This window comes from Aedes albopictus, chromosome 2 (genome assembly GCF_035046485.1).
Source record: "Aedes albopictus strain Foshan chromosome 2, AalbF5, whole genome shotgun sequence".
Classification (NCBI taxonomy): domain Eukaryota; kingdom Metazoa; phylum Arthropoda; class Insecta; order Diptera; family Culicidae; genus Aedes; species Aedes albopictus.
In genome coordinates this window covers 286,360,466-286,376,784 of record NC_085137.1, presented here as the reverse complement: position 1 = coordinate 286,376,784, position 16,319 = coordinate 286,360,466, and the positions used below count along the sequence as shown (strand labels likewise).

General features: G+C 37.9%; 1 protein-coding gene across 1 annotated transcript; it reads right to left on the bottom strand.

Annotated features, from left to right (window-relative positions):
- Window positions 1-8,318: 8,318 nt before the first annotated feature.
- LOC109411155 (uncharacterized) lies at window positions 8,319-14,325 on the bottom strand. Its single transcript, XM_029873012.2, has 5 exons — window positions 14,137-14,325; window positions 10,948-11,144; window positions 10,095-10,188; window positions 9,406-9,525; window positions 8,319-9,348 (listed from the first exon to the last, which is right to left on the bottom strand). The coding sequence occupies exons 1-5, from the start codon at window positions 14,174-14,176 to the stop codon at window positions 8,417-8,419; spliced, it is 1,383 nt and encodes a 460-aa protein (XP_029728872.2). The 5' UTR covers window positions 14,177-14,325; the 3' UTR covers window positions 8,319-8,416.
- Window positions 14,326-16,319: the final 1,994 nt, after the last annotated feature.

The window sequence follows — 16,319 nt, the reverse complement described above, 5'->3', positions numbered from 1 at the left end:
ATCCTCCATCTTCGTGGTCTGCGAACTCTCGCCAATGAAGGCGTAAGATTGTTTCGTAGAATACACCCGATTCTTTTTTCATGGGGGATGCGTACCGTGCAAAAAAAGGTTTTGGTTCAAAATTCGAAAACCCGGGCAAAAAAGTAATTTGATTTCTCAACGAATCGCGCAAAAATAAGAGTTTGAAAATTTTTATTATATGGAAATTATTTTTGCACGGCCGTGCAAATTAAGAATCGGGTGTATAACAAATTGTATGCGAAAGAGCGGAAACAAATCCTTTGCGGATGTGTTTCCGGATCCAATTCGGAAATTCACAGAACTATCTTTAGAATGTTGCGCGGGAGAAAGCTTGGGAGAAAGTTGTCCAAACTCCTTTCAGCAGACGCAGCAGGGTTTTTTACCTATCTACAAACAGTAACTGTTTTTGGTGACCTTTGGGTGGGTCATATCACGTTTATTCGGAATGGTTAATTCATTTTATCTGTACTGTAGAAGTAGGGCCCAAATAGCCATATAGCTGTAAAGGCGTGGGTATCCAGCATGACCATGCTGGTACGACGGGTTCGATTCCCGGTCGGTGCAGGAACTTTTCGTAATAACAGGGCTGTTACAAAAGTGTCGAATGGAAACCGCAAATTCTGCGCTAAGCCATATGAAATCCGCGCCAATGCCAATACTCAGCCAAATAAACATAAAATTTCAATAAGGCCTAACTTATGAAACGGCCCACAGTGGAAAAAAATATGTATAAAACGCGAATAAATTCAATATCTCTGCTCGAAGTGGATGGATTCGAATGAATTTTTGACACAAACTGCAAAAATCTCTACAGTTTCAGATAAAAAGGGTGTCATTCGCCGCACGATGCTGGAAATCAGTGTATTGAGCTCGTTTTACCCCGCACTCTCTTTTTCACAACTTTTTGAGAAAATCCTCATCTATTGCCGACTAGCGTTTAAAATAATTGACCTATTTAACTCGTATTTGTGTAGAAACTTCCATTGTATCGGAAATTTGACATAAGGTTGCTCCTTCTCTTGTCGATTGCTTTCCACTCCAGGCGGAGATGCATATGAAAATTTAAAGAAATAGGGGATAGGGAATAGAGGGTATCGGAATTATTTGAAGATATTTCAATTTTAAAAGCCGTGCGGTGAGCCAAACCAGCTCCATTCGATACTACAGAAGTTTTAACACAAACAGGAATCAAATAAATCATTAGGGGTACTCATTAAACAGATTAAATTCCTGCGTAAGCCATGATTTTCTGCTTATTTGAAATGTTTCATGATTTTGCAAATGAAATAATCAGAGATTGCCTTGGTGATCTCGACGTTTAATCAGCTTACGCTGTTAAGTGAATCCCCCTATTTATTTTGCACTTCAGAATTTTTCCAAAGAGGTGAAAAAAAGAGAGAGTGGGGTAAAATGGGCACGATGCACTGATTTCCAGCACCGTGCGGCGAATGACCCCCTCCTTATCCGAAACTGCAGAGTTTTTTGCAGTTTGTGTCAAAATTTCATTCAAATCCATCCACTCCGAGCAGAGATATTGAATTTATTCGTGTTTTATACCTATTTTTTCCCATTGTGCGGCTTTTAAAAAATTCATAATGATACGAATGAATTTCATAAGGTCACTTTATGACGAAGAATCGTCTCATAGCTCACAGTCCCGATTCCTTCGTTGGTGGCTCGATGGATTCCGAGGGGGGGGGGGGGGGGGTGACATAAAAATTTCCGAGACGGGGGGGGGGGGGGAGTGACAAAAGAGAATCGAAATTTGTGTCAGCCTTATTATGAACTTTTTGTCAGTTTATTTTGTATGTAATACTGTGGTTTGTACATCTTTCCCTAAACTTAAGCGCATTTGTAGCGCTCCAGCCATTTTCGGCAGCGATCCAGTAAAAAATACGCAAGCTATCCCCTAACACGCACATCAAACGATAGACGGTCTTGTGTTGTTGCCCTAATCAGTATGCCCCCTTAGAATTAGAAACTCGTAGACCAAATGCAAGCTATATATTGTGCGTTTAGCACTAAATTGATTTCCGAAAAAACTTCATTGACTTCCGCTGCCTTTCCTATGCGTTAAACATAACGTCGGAAGTAGTGCGCTGTATAGAAAAACAGATTTACTGTACAGCGCACTACTTCCGACGTTATGTTTAACACATAGGAAAGGCAGCGGAAGTCAATGAAGTTTTTTCGGAAATCAATTTAGTGCTAAACGCACAATAAGCAACCAACGCGTTGCTACGCTGCGAACAAAAAGGCAATCCGCGAGAAGAAATATGATTACAGGACTGACTGATGGACCAAGGACAATAATAAAACCTCGTCATCCTGGGATTAGACTACGTTATCTATTTAGATATATGGGCACAATTAATGTTATGTGTTGCATGTTTGTGTTTTGTGCATTTGTAATGTTCCATTTCGTATCCTATTAATTCTCAAATGTGGGGCTCGATGCGAAAAATAAAATGAACATTTGTAGGGTTCTGTTAACAGTTTTCCGTATTGTGTCCAATGTGGGTCATGATGCATTTGTAGTGTTCATTTTTCCGTTACATATTTTATGAAATTTGTCATAATAAGCACGATCAAATTTAATAAGATATTCTTACGGCATCCATAATTTTTAGTTATATCAAAAATTCATAAGGTATTTTGATGAATTTCGTTAGTTTTTTTTCGCTGAGTGAACAAATCCACACTAGTACAAAAACCATAAGGTTTAACCCTAATATGAACGTGAATTAGATGAATATGAGTTCGACTCAACTCTTATGAAGTCATATATTTTCAAAGAAAATCAACTATGCTTTTGTTGCTCATCTTCAGATAAAGAGAATTTCTATTGATACATTATTTTTTGACTTTATAAAACTACTTTTACATCACAATAGTTATTTAAGTGATGAGTTGCAAAAAGTTGATTTTTTCAGCACGAGTCGTACATAAATACAAAGAGTGCTTAAAAATCGAGTTTTGCAACGAGTCCAATACAAAATTTTATGCAATGTTTTTTTCATAATGCAACTCATTTGAGTTGCATAATGTTCGTAATGCAACTCGGGTTACGTACAAAAGGCTGAAACACGAAAGGCTGAAATAACAAAAGGCTGAATTACGAAAGGCTGAATCACAAAAGGCTGAAATAACATAAGGCTGAAATAATTATTGGACTAGTTTTCAAACGGCGAGCCTAAAGGCAGTCATACGAGCCTAAAGGCAACACTAACATCACAGACAAACAGACATAACACTCTAATTATCCATATCGTACACTGATATAATGATCTTTATAAAAATTTGCTAGTTGGCCGACCCCTCAGCCCTGACACTTACATTGGTTTTGCTTGAGTTTTACATTTGACGCACACTACCTCTCATTGGTTGATGGTTCATTGGACGAACATGCTTCCGTTACTATGTTCGAAATCGGAAAGCGTTAGGACTGTTTTTCCGCGCTAAAGTATGCATTATTGATCGCCTACATAACTATGACAGTATTTCTCCAAAGAATAGCATATATTTAAAAGAAGGAAAAATCTCTGATCACATTGTTGGCAGCTGTAATGGCAACCAATCTCCATAACAGCATGACTCGAAAGAATAGCTCATGCTCAAAGAAGGAAAAATCTCCAATAGGAGGCAATCAGTGAAGTACTAGATTGAAAGTAGTGAGCTGGATTTTTGTATGGTGAGATGATCAATTCTCCGTTTCTGCAAAGAAATGCTGCAAACAGCGTGGGTTATATGATTTCTTGCCTAATTTGATGCTGTTTGAGCAAAACTTTGGGTAACTGTGTTGTTGAAGTTGCAAGAAATAAATAATACAACAACACAGTTACCCAAACTTTTGCTCAAACAGCATCAAATAAGACAAGAAATCAAATAACCCAAGCTGTTTGCACCATTTCATTGCAGAAACGGAGAATTGATCATCTCACCATACAAAAATCCAGCTCACTACTTTCAATCTAGTACTTCACTGATTGCTTCCTATTGAAATACCATCAGTCATTTTTTGTGTTAGTTGGTATGCACTCTTCACTATGGTATGCACATTCTATGACGACGACTCATATATGTAGCCGATCTGGTTAGCGAACGAGTAGTCATGCTGAGGGTGATGGGTTCGATTCTCCCTCAGGCCAGACACTTTTTGTAATGGAAAATTCCTTGACAACCGCGGGCATAAAGTATCTTCCTGTCTGTCACACGATATATGTACCAATGCAAAGTGGTCATTGGCAGAGAAGGCTCTCAATTAATAACTGTTGAAATGCGTATATAAGCTGAAAGCAGGCTTTGTCTCAGTTGGGACGTTACGCCAGAAAAAAAAAAGAAGAAGTACTATAACTCATTTCCTGCATTTTTGCAATTTCAGCCTTTTGTGCATTCAGCCTTTTGAAATTCAGGCTTATGTTACTTTCAGCCTTTCGTGTTCAGCCTTTTGTGCATTCAGCCTTTTGAAATTCAGCCTTTTGTTTGTATCCCTGCAACTCAAATGAGTTGCATTATAAACATTATGCAACTACTTTCCATTATGCAACTCATTTCAGTTGCATTATGAACTGGTAAGAAAAAGTTGGTCATTATGATACTGAAATGAGTAGTATAAAATAGAAATTATGACACTGAATTGCATAAAGCCTTTCAAAAATGCTGCAAACATCATATTCTTTGATTTCCTATCAATCAGGGTCTACTATTTTACAATAATGATTATGTTCCCTGCAACACTTAAAAAAAATCTTGGCGAAAGTTTTGAAATAATTTATAGCAATCCTGAAAAAAGTCTGGAGTAATTTCCTAAAGATCATTCGACAGAATTTCATGATGTTTTTTCTGAAGATTTTTAAGAAATTCGTGGATTAATTTCTGCAGGAACTTTTTCGTGAAGATCCAAGAAATACTAGTGCAATCATGAAATCAAAAAATCGCTAATAAATTTTATCCTTCCGTGACATATTAATTTAAAAAAAAAAAGACTGGCAAAATATATGTGGAAAAGTATTAATTCATTAGAACTTTATGATAAGAGTTTCTGGCCACACATTTGGAATTTCAGTAAAAAATACAGAAAAAAATGTCCTCGAAAGCTTCAACGATTTCTTTTAGCATTCTGCAAAAAATACAACAAAAAATACCATGACTCTGCAGAAGTTTACATATTTTTATCATAATTTTACCAGAGTTTTTAGCGATGATTCGACAAATAAGAATTCCGTCATTCTAGAAACTTCTTATGATTCCATCCAGAGTTTTTCCATCGAATTCTCTAAGAATGCCACTATAAAAATGTCCTGTATGTTTTACTTGTATTTTTTTTCGGGAATTTCAGAAATTTCACGACAGTACTGTGTCAGAAATCAATCAAATTAGTTATTCAAGGCGCACACAGTTAAAAAACAGTGATTTTCTCAAAGAGATTTTGTTAAATTTACAACCATAATCTAAAAATTATTGCATCTTATTCATCGAATTCCGTTTCTCCCGAGTTCGTCGAAAGTCGATAGTGCTCTAGAGACTGGGAAGTAGATGGTTAAACCTTTACAATAACTTATCGTCATACAGTGAGCACTTTGTTGCTTTGAATAAGGAGTTTGATGATTGTTTATCCTTATCGCGAGAAGGTGTTTCCGTAGTAAAAGAATAATGGTGAATGTGGTTGCATATCTGCAGAGTTCATTTTATATAAACATTTTCCTGACAAAAATATGATCAATAGAAATTACAAAAACAAACTGAAGACAAAAGAGTGTTAAGTATTGGCTACCTACTTAACTCTCTTTTAGTTTTGTAGTTTTTTTTTTTGTGATTTCAATTGATCAGGCTTTCTTTCCATTCTAATTCATGAAATGTGTGATGCAAAGATTATTTCTTGTATTTATTAACAGTCTTTTTCCATTCTCTGCACTTTGTAAAAAAAGAAGCAACAATCGATATGTAAAGTTTTCCCGTTTCAACAGGATTCAATGTTTAGCATTAGCATTAGCATTAGCATTAAGCAAGTCGCACAAATTCGTAGGTGGTACAGCCCTGGATCGCTGTTATGAGGATTTCATCCTTCCTGTCCGTTACCAAAGCACAAAGATTTGGGACTAATCTCTGACTCTTAGACAAGATTGACGCAATCCTCCAACGGTCGAGTGCTGTCCTGGCCACGTCCTTGCGACAGCTGAGGGATGGGAAAGGAAGATTAGTTGGACACCTATGAAAGTACATAGAGACCTCTACATTCTTTCAGGCCTAGGCGTCACGGGAATTTGGGTGTTAGTGGAAGGGTTAAGTTCAAAAGAAACGTTTGGTCAACGTGCACACAATATTTTTGATGTATGCCTGGTTCCTTTTCCAATTTGATCCTTGTTGGGCGTTCGATTTTAAATCTGAAATAGAAAAGGGAAATTATAGATTTGTCTGAATCTTCCTATATGAAAAGGTAGATTTACCTGAATCCTGCTGAAATAAAAAGTTTATAAGTAGTAAATAATAAGACAGAACGAAAAAATAGAGCAAATTATATCCAAAAATTGATCCTGCTGTGATTAAATATTTCTTTCTGAAAACAGCCAGATCAAAATTTAAATTTGAATGCTATGATTTCCATAAATTACATAGAACATTCTGAAGGTTTTAAATTGATAGATAAATAAACTTATTCTTGAAATTGCTTTTCAAGTACAATAAACCTGTAATATACCCATTTTATTTGTTATGAAGTTTGTTTCTATCATTTTTTGCGTATTATAGTGTATGAGTTAAATTATAAGAGTGAATTAATCGGATATATTTAGAAGCTACTTGAATGTAAAACTATTTGCTTGAAAACGGAAAACATATGTAAGCTATTGTTTTTTGTTTGCTTGTTATGTGTACATGTTGAAAAAATAGTATGTATAACTAAACTATTAATTGAATGCTATTTTTGTTTTGTGGTTGTTTCGGATTGCATCTGTGTATGAATTGATAATTGTTGAATTATTTGCATGGTTTTGGTAAAATTCTTTAGATTAAATAGCCACAGGAATGCTCCATTGATTAATATTTTTCTGAAAAAAACTTAAACACCGTGGATACAAAAGTTTCATTTGTAGCGACCCATTTAATGCAATAATAATATGCGGAAATGATAATTTGGTGATGTGGAGCGGACCTGGTGTGATGGTTAGAGCACTTGACTATCACGCCGAGGACCTGGGATCGAATCCCACTCCCGACAAACTCACAAAATGTGAGTTCTTCCTTCGGAAGAGAAGTAAAGCGTGGGTCCCGAGATGAACTAGCCTAGGGCTAAAAATCTCGTTAATACAGCATTTATCAAACATTAAATGTAATTATCAATTCAAAATGATTTGCATATACCTATGTAGATTACATAATAAACATGTCACATCGAGGAGCAACTTTCTTTAGAGGTATTATCCAAGTAGTTGAAAATCGGAACCCTCGACACGCCGATATTGATGCTTCTCTCAAACTGTGCGCCTGCGGACGTGTCACATATTATACGGAACCGCCAAACTACCCAAAACTGAGTTCTTTTGACGCAATTCGCTCCTCCTTGCAAGGTTCATGCAAAAAAAAAACTCTAATATTCCCGCATGACCCACCAGGCTTCTCCACTTCTCCAGATACCGACCTAATCCACCACAAACCCTTTACTAAAGACACTATATGCAAAGACACGAAATGTTCCAATTGGAATTCCAAATTTGCTGTCAATGTCATTCCAATCGAGCAGGAGACCTGTCAAACGCGCTTTAAAAGCATTGCTCGACAGCATCATCGTCATGACGCGACAATCATCAGATTTCGTGTCTTTAGCATACAGTGTCTTTACCCTTTACCTGCAGAGAGCACATAAAGTACACGTATGAGCCTCTGCACGAATCTGGCCCACTGCTCACTCCCACAGAAAGCTTGAAAACAGCGCGCACAGTAAAAGTCAAATTTGACTTTTACTGTGCGCGCTGTTTTCAAACTTTCTGTGGGAGTGAGCAGGACAGGGCAAATTCGTGCAGAGGCTCATGAGCCTCTGTACGAATCTGCCCTGTCCTGCTCACTCCCAGAGAACGTTTGAAAACAGCACAGTAAACGTCAAATTTGACTTTTACTGTGCGCGCTGTTTTCGGATTTTCAGTGAGAGTGAGCAGTAGGCCAGATTCGTGCAAAGGCTCATAGGGCACTGCATGAAAATCTCTCCTTCTCTTTCACTCTTACAGAAAATTTGTAAACAACAAGGCCAAGAAATTGATCAGGCTTTCTTTCCATTCTAATTCATGAAATGTGTGATGCAAAGATTATTTCTTGTATTTATTAACAGTCTTTTTCCATTCTCTGCACTTTGTAAAAAAAGAAGCAACAATCGATATGTAAAGTTTTCCCGTTTCAACACGATTCAATGTTTGGACAATAACTGATGGGCTTCTCGTGCCGTGGTGTTTCTGGTATCAGGGATGAGCAAAAGTCCCAGTAAGCACTTCAAAAGAATCACACCGCCAAACACAATTACCTTGATGTACACGCTTTGAAGGGTACTTGGCACATTGAAGTATATGATATAAACCACCATGTGACCCACATATTCGCAGATCAATATCGATGCCACGGAAAGGACCTTCTTCTTGGGCGGGAAAGCTTCGGCGAGTAGAATTTCCGAAACTGGAAGCATACCGAATGTGACGAATACTTCAGCGGTAATATACAAGAACGGAGCTATCCAGGGCTCTAGGTAGTCATGTGTTGCCAAAACAATACCAAACGCAAGGAGGAATGTTCCAGTAAATGTGGAAGATATACCATATTGGAACCGGCGTGGAAGGATATCGATTATAAATATTGCTATCAGTGCACCTCCCAATTTACTAAGCATGAGAATCGGAGGCGCCCAGTTAGGGCCGGTTAATGTTAAAGTGAACATTAGGGACATGAAAGTCATTTTCGCAATGTTCATCGAGAAGTTAAAAAATAGCAAATTTGCCAATTTCAGCGTCAATATCAGCTGGAATGGTTTGAAGTTACCTTCGGTGACGAATATTTTGGAAAGCATATGGCTTGCCTCCACTAGCTTCTTCATGTCGTTGAACTCCAGATCGGTTTCTGTGGTTTTCAACGCTCGACCTCTTAGCTTCAAGAAGTCCTTCTGTGCAGTAGATTCATCTTTTTTGACGAGTAGCGTGTGGATCGGTGACTCAATTGTAAGGAAAAATGCCAGAACGAATGCCGCCAAGCTGAGTGGCATAATGATTATTCCCAATGCTCTGTTTGCATGCATCGCTGGTTCGATTATGAATATAATATTCGTGGTCACCATAGATATAACGGAAAATACTAAAAAGATTGTGCTATCGGTAAATCTACTCAATCAGACAAATGTTCTTCACTTACCTGCTACACCGGCAATGATGGACGCCACCATTAGTGTTATCAGCTTTCCCCTGTACTGTTTGGAAGCGATTTCGCCAATATACATTGACATCACTAGATGGGCGATTCCGTGACCAAAACCTGTAAATTAAGTATAAAATGACCTATTGATTTTAGGTTTGTTCGTGTAAAAGACAATAGGAATGGCTGTTTATATAGTCTCCTAAGAATTGATCAAAACTTGAACAAAATTTGAAGTTGTACTTGTGAAATACCATGTATTTTTGGAAAGTTTAAAATCAGAATGTACTTAAAACAAGCCAAATTACAGAGCTAGAACCGATAATTGCTATTATAACGAAACATCAATTGGAATTGAAATTACAGCACCGACGAACCGACGTGACAGCTAGAACAAATAAATTCAAATTAGTTGTCCGCGACGCCATGATGAAAAATAGCCGAACACTATCGCCACCTCTATAACGGCTCGCGATGATTTGATAGCTCGACACCAAACCCCCGTGTGTTCATATAGGAAACGGTTCGCGTCTGCGCTGATTTGACAGAAGCGATCGCTCGCTTCGCTGGTCGACCGTTAAATTAGGGGGGACAGTTTTGGATCGCCACTGTCACGTCGGTTCGTCGGTGATTACAGGTCATAATGTTTCTGGACCCCAAGGTTGCCCCAAATCTCGATTAGCACGTACCTGCAATGATGCGAGTTGCAACAGTGGCTGGATAATCCGTCGGCATAGCTGTGAAAAATATTCCGTTCAGCATAAAGAAAAATGAAGATAACATCTGCAAAGAAAAGGATACGTTATCCATTAACTTCAGATATGTTTATTCAAAAACTTATTTAGCTCAATAATCAATCGGATAAATTAGTAAGATAGCATATTGATAAGATAACAACTTCCATAACTGCAGGTGGTGCTTATTATTTTGAACATATGGACATGCTTTCCCTCTAAATTTATACATTCCTCTTATCTGAAGCTTTTTTTTTCATTTTTAATGAGATATTTAAAACCTCTTTTAAACGGAAAATTTGTTTTTCAGATGCCGGCAAGATTTTGCAAAACCATCATGTTGTTTTTGTGAAGAATTTTATATTGTACGATTTATGGCGGATTCGGATAATCATACATTATTGAACTTTATGCCCGTACACAAGTGACTCTGTTCAGGCAGAATTAGGAGTCATACCAAGTTGCAACGATCATTTCGTTATTGTCTATCCGGTTGGAATCAAGACCGACATTCAATCAAAAATTGCCATTTTCTTAGTCTACAAGTGTCGCAACTGTTTCGCATCTAGTGCGCTGTGTTGCTGACAACAACGGGAAGGATGCGCACTACTTTTGACATGATTAAAAAACGTCGCGAGTTGGGTCGCGTCGCGACTTGATTGTGCGACGTCCGGTTTGGTGGCGGCCCGACAATAGTTAAGACCGCACTTGTACCCGCGCTATCGCACGTCATCGGGGGTCCAGCAATAAATACAATTTATACCATTTCTTACCAGCTTATCAGTGTTTTTTTTTCTTCTTCACTTACCAGCCATATTCGCGTAGAAAGCCATTCCTTCGAAAAGGTCATTATGATAAGAATAAATCCCACTCCGGTGAAGAACGATAATATGGCGAATCTGTACTCATCGATGGTGATGCCGACTGCCCACTTGTTTCCTCCCATGTACAAATGGAAAATACTCCATCCTATGTGTATTCCGCCACAAAAGACTAGAATTATTCCTGGTAGAAATGATACAAGAGAATTGTCGTAAGTAATGACACAAAATACTCATAAATATTGGGATATGACAGATTCCAATTCCTAATATATAAAAAAAATTGACATTTACTGATTTGTTAAATGCAATTGATGAAAATAGGTACCAAGCTGATTATAGCCGAATGACAATGAGAAATCCTAGCATAACATATTTTTATGCAATTCAGTATGGTAATTTATATTTTATATAACCCATTTTGGCCATTTTTTTCGAACTGGTTCATTACGCAACTGAAATGAGTTGCATAATGAAAAAAAAAAAAAAAAAACAGTTGCATAAAATTTTGTATGGAACTCGTTGCAAACTCGGCAAGCCTCAATGAATAAATGTACAACTCGTGCTGAAAAAAAAAACAATCATCTTTTTGCAACTCGTTACATAATTATCTATTCTTGCAGCTAGGTAATGGGATGAAAATTTATAGTTATGATGCAAGATGTAATAATGCCTAGCGGAGCCTTTTCTTTTTGGGCATAAAAAAGAACGATGACGAAGACATACCAGTAAACCAGGAAAATACATTAACGGTTTAATGTATTCAACAAGATGTTTTATGTAGAAAAGTATGTTTCTGGAGCAACATTTGAAAAGGGCATACAAGCATTGGTAAACAATGACTTCACATGTCGCTCCTGAGCCCCCCTCAGCTTATTCACAAAAACTTAGACCGTTTTCAGATAGAGCAAACATCGATCTTTCGGATAACGGTGTTCATTTGCGTGGGCGGGCTGCTGTTATGCCCTACGGAGCGTTTTAGAAAAAAGACACAAGACCTCTTGGGCCCTTTTCAAATGTTGCTCCAGGTTTGGTCAAACCTATTGATTATATCACAATTATATAAAATGTTATAATTTTTACAAATGTGTGTATTGAGCTAAATTGTTCCCAGTTATAACAACATTTTATACGGCCTTATTGCATCTAAATTTGTATACCTTCATTTGTTCGATATAATAGTATCAGAATCCGTTAACTGTATTATTATTATTATTGTTTTACTTTTTTTTTCTAGCGCCAAACTGATTATGTATATCATTTCCTATTTTGAAATAATGCGACCGCTAATATGAATTTAGTTACTTATATGATCGATGATGGCTCAAACTTATATAGTGTAATTCATATATTGTACTGATGTGTACTAAGTAAGGTAAGTTTTAAACAACTTAGCTTCAAATTCAAAACCAATTGCTCAAATGCCAATTTATGGAATACGTGGTAACTAAATATTTCAAATTGCAACTAATAGTAAGAAGTTATTTAGATTAAAAACATATCACATCAACTAAGTAGTTGATTAGAGTGGGGTATCCTTCATATGCGAAAATGAAAAGAAAAATATTGCATTCGATCAGATCAAAGTTTTTCAGGATTTATTGGAGGTTTCAAATAATTATGTAAAATTTGTGTGGAGCGGACCTGGTGTGATGGTTAGAACACTTGACTATTACGCCGAGGACCTGGGATCGAATCCCACTCCCGACAAACTCGCAAAATGTGAGTTCTTCCTTCGGAAGGGAAGTAAAGCGTGGGTCCCGAGATGAACTAGCCTAGGGCTAAAAATCTCGTTAATACAGAAAAAAAATGTAAAATTTGTAAAAAATCGGTTACATACTTTTTTTACATTCTCCTCATGAGGCCAACATTTTTCTTGAATCATGTAATCGACTCTGTAAAAGTAGGTATATAGCCTAGGATATGCCGACGACTATGAAGAAATCCGATTCTAGCGAACAAAATATACGGTAGATTTTGGTTGCCGAAACAGTGATTTTTTTATTTCTTATTAGGAGTACTCACTAAACAGATTTAATTGCTGCGTAAGTCATGATTTTCTGCTTATTTGAAATTTTTCATGATTTTGCGAATGAAATAATCAAAGATTGCCTTGGTGATCGCGACGTTTAATCAGTTTAATCAGTTTACGCTGTTAAATGAATCCTCCTATTGTTATTTCTCGACAAGTTAAAACAAAAACACATATTCTAGGCTATACACTCAACTTTAGTACGTTGCACTAAGCTTTTAGCCCAGTTAGTGAAATACTTTCACTAGGTGGGCTGAGTTTTGAGCTGCCAAATAATTTCTAACAATACTACCTAACTTGATAAATGGTGCTTCACGTCAAATAGTGAAGTTTGACTTCGTTTTAACTGGGCTAACTGAGATTAACGAACATCTAACGGACGCCCAGTTAAAACAAAACCCACCTAAACATAGCCCAACGAACGAAGGTCGGCTGTACTTGTACATCATTGGTTACATAAATATAGGTACCCAAGTAACCATTGCATTGGCACGATATTTCGCCTCCTTCGACTTAGGACTATTGTAATATAGCGGCACGCAAAGCGAAATAAGTATTTTGATTGTTACTTGAGAAGTTTCAGGCAAATTTTAGCCACATACATGCGACAAAAATGTTAAAGTATGTTTACCTATGCAAAATCACATACAGATTTCAATTGCAACTTGCAACGCGTAGACGCAACCGATTACGTCAAAATTTTGCATAGTTTCTGAAGAGCCAAAATGGAATCAAAAAGCTTTGATATGAATAAATCAGTAACAAATTTTGAAAACGACGTATAATCAATGCTACACCATTGATTATACGTCGTTTTCAAAATTTGTTACTGAAATGATCACGACGACCCACTCCCACTCGAATGCTGATATTTTCTATAAGGCAATCTTTTTTCGTTGTTGAACTTTGGAATGCTCAGATTAACATCTTTTATTTAAAATAAAGCGAAAGAAAATTGGATGAAGAAATGTGACTTTGTAGGAGATGCAAACCATGTATGAAAATGGAGAAATATGTTAAACACCATTACTTTAGTGACGTAATAAACTATCTCTGACGTCATATAACACTTAAAACCGGAGAAAAAAACACAGGCTTTTCTCTAAATCTCTGCCGCACCGCCGTCCACACCACAAAGCCTCACCACTAAACACCGCTCCCAGTTGCCGCCCCAAACCAGACATTTTGAACGTCTATGCCACGAAACAGCCAGCAACGAACTAAATCAATGCAAAATTTTATCTTTTCTACATTTCGGGGTTGGAATCCATTTATCTACTGCAAATCCGCAGTTTATAGATTAGGCCGCGTTGTTGATTTGCTATCAGGGGAGTAACGTTCCTACGTCCTTACACGTAGGTGATTCAGAAGCCAAAAGTTGAATTGACCACGCAAATGGTTGATAAAACTGAAAGTAAATTACCCCAGGGTGATTCAAAAGAATTAGGTACAGTTAGCGAAAAAAAAAACAAAGAAAGACAGAAGAAAGTAACCAACACTGATAAGAAGTATATCATTGAAGTTGCTTTTACAATCAGGTTTACAATTACCCTAGAATTGGTATAAGCATAGCGGGCCTCGATAATGAGATGATGGAGGTAAAGTAATATATTCTAGTGAGCACATGGAGTTGAGAAATAGTACATCGGGTCAGCTTAGAAATTGTACATCGAGGGTTGGATACGAAGATACTTAATACCTAAGGAAATTCAAAGAAATTTCCATTACGAAAAGACTTCTTTTAAACATCACGTTAGAAGAATCATATTTTCGGGTACGATTTTCATGAAATCCGGTCAGTTTGTTTGCTCTGCAGACGATTTGGACGATATCACCATGGAACATCAGGCAGTGAAGATCGAATTGGTAGTTAATGCGTTAAAAACAAAATATGTGTTGGTGGGCGTTGCTGAGCACTGCATGGTTAGTCTGGGAAGTAGTGTAACGGCAGACCAGAATGTCTTCGGGGTAGTGGAGGAATTAATCTACTTTGGACTCTTACTAACTGGTTTCCAGTTACCATAGTGATAAGGCTTGAGATCGCCAACCCGAAGACGGAGGGATTCGATTCCCGTTCCGATCGGGGAAATTTTCTCGACTTTCTGGGCATAGTGTATCATTGTGCTAGCATTGTGCAAAGAAAGCCTTACTTTAAGCCAAAGAAAGCCTTACGTAGCCGTGCGGTTAGGGTCACCAAGCTTCTAATCGCACCATGCTATGGGGTGAGGGTTCGATTCCCGCTCCGGGCGATGAAACTTTTCGTGAGAATAGTTTCTTCTCCGTATCCACTGGTGCATGCTCCGTGTGTCCCCTGTCTAGTGTTTAAGTTTCATTCAGTCTGTGCAGCCTCTGACTGAAGACGGTGTCCGCGTCTTTTTTTTTTACTTACCGATCAGACTAAGGCCTGAGTGGCCTCTGCTGTACATAGTAGCCGTCTCCATTCCACTCGGTCCATGGCTTTGTGTCTCTGGTTCCGCACTCTACGAAGGGTCCGCAGTCCGTCCTCCACTTGATCGACCCACCTAGCTCGCCGCACACCACGTCTTCTTGTACCGGTCGGATGACTCTCGAGAACCATTTTAGTCGTGTTGCTATCCGACATCCTGATGACGGGACCCGCCCACCGTAGCCTCCCGATTTTCGCGGTGTGGACGATGGTTGGCTCTCTCAGCAGCTGATGCAGCTCGTGGTTCATTCGCATTCTCCAAATCCCGTCTTCCATCTGCACTCCGCCGTAGATGGTACGCAGTACCTTCCGTTCGAAAACTCTGAGTGCGGACAGGTCGAGTTGGAGAAATTGAAATTACCAAAAGGCCATTGTCAAACAACACAATCACTACGACGATCTTCTTGCCTAAGATGAACAACAATGAAAGTCGTGAAATACGAAGGTTTTTTCATCAGTTGGACTCGTGTTTTCAAAGAGCTCCAGAACAAACAGCAGTTAAAAAATATTCATTTAGCGGTGTGCAAGAGAACGGTATATGGCGGAGATCTACATTTTTTTACAAAAATTGTAATCTCGACTGTAATGATGTTTCATTAGCATAGCACATAACATGATGGGTTTCTGTTGGTCAATCACTCTATCATATTATAGAAAGTGTATTAGGTTTTCCAACGTTTAAGGGACGGCTACATCTCTAAAAACACGAAGCACAATGATTTGACTTGATTTAGTTTCGACTGAGAAAAATCGATCGAATCAGTTAGGACTGAAAGAAATTTATTGTTGACTAGCTGAACCCGGCAAACTTTGTCTTGCCTACTGCGTTTTTTGACGTTTCATGTTTCTAGCCAAGACCAAGTCTCCGGTTAAAATGTATG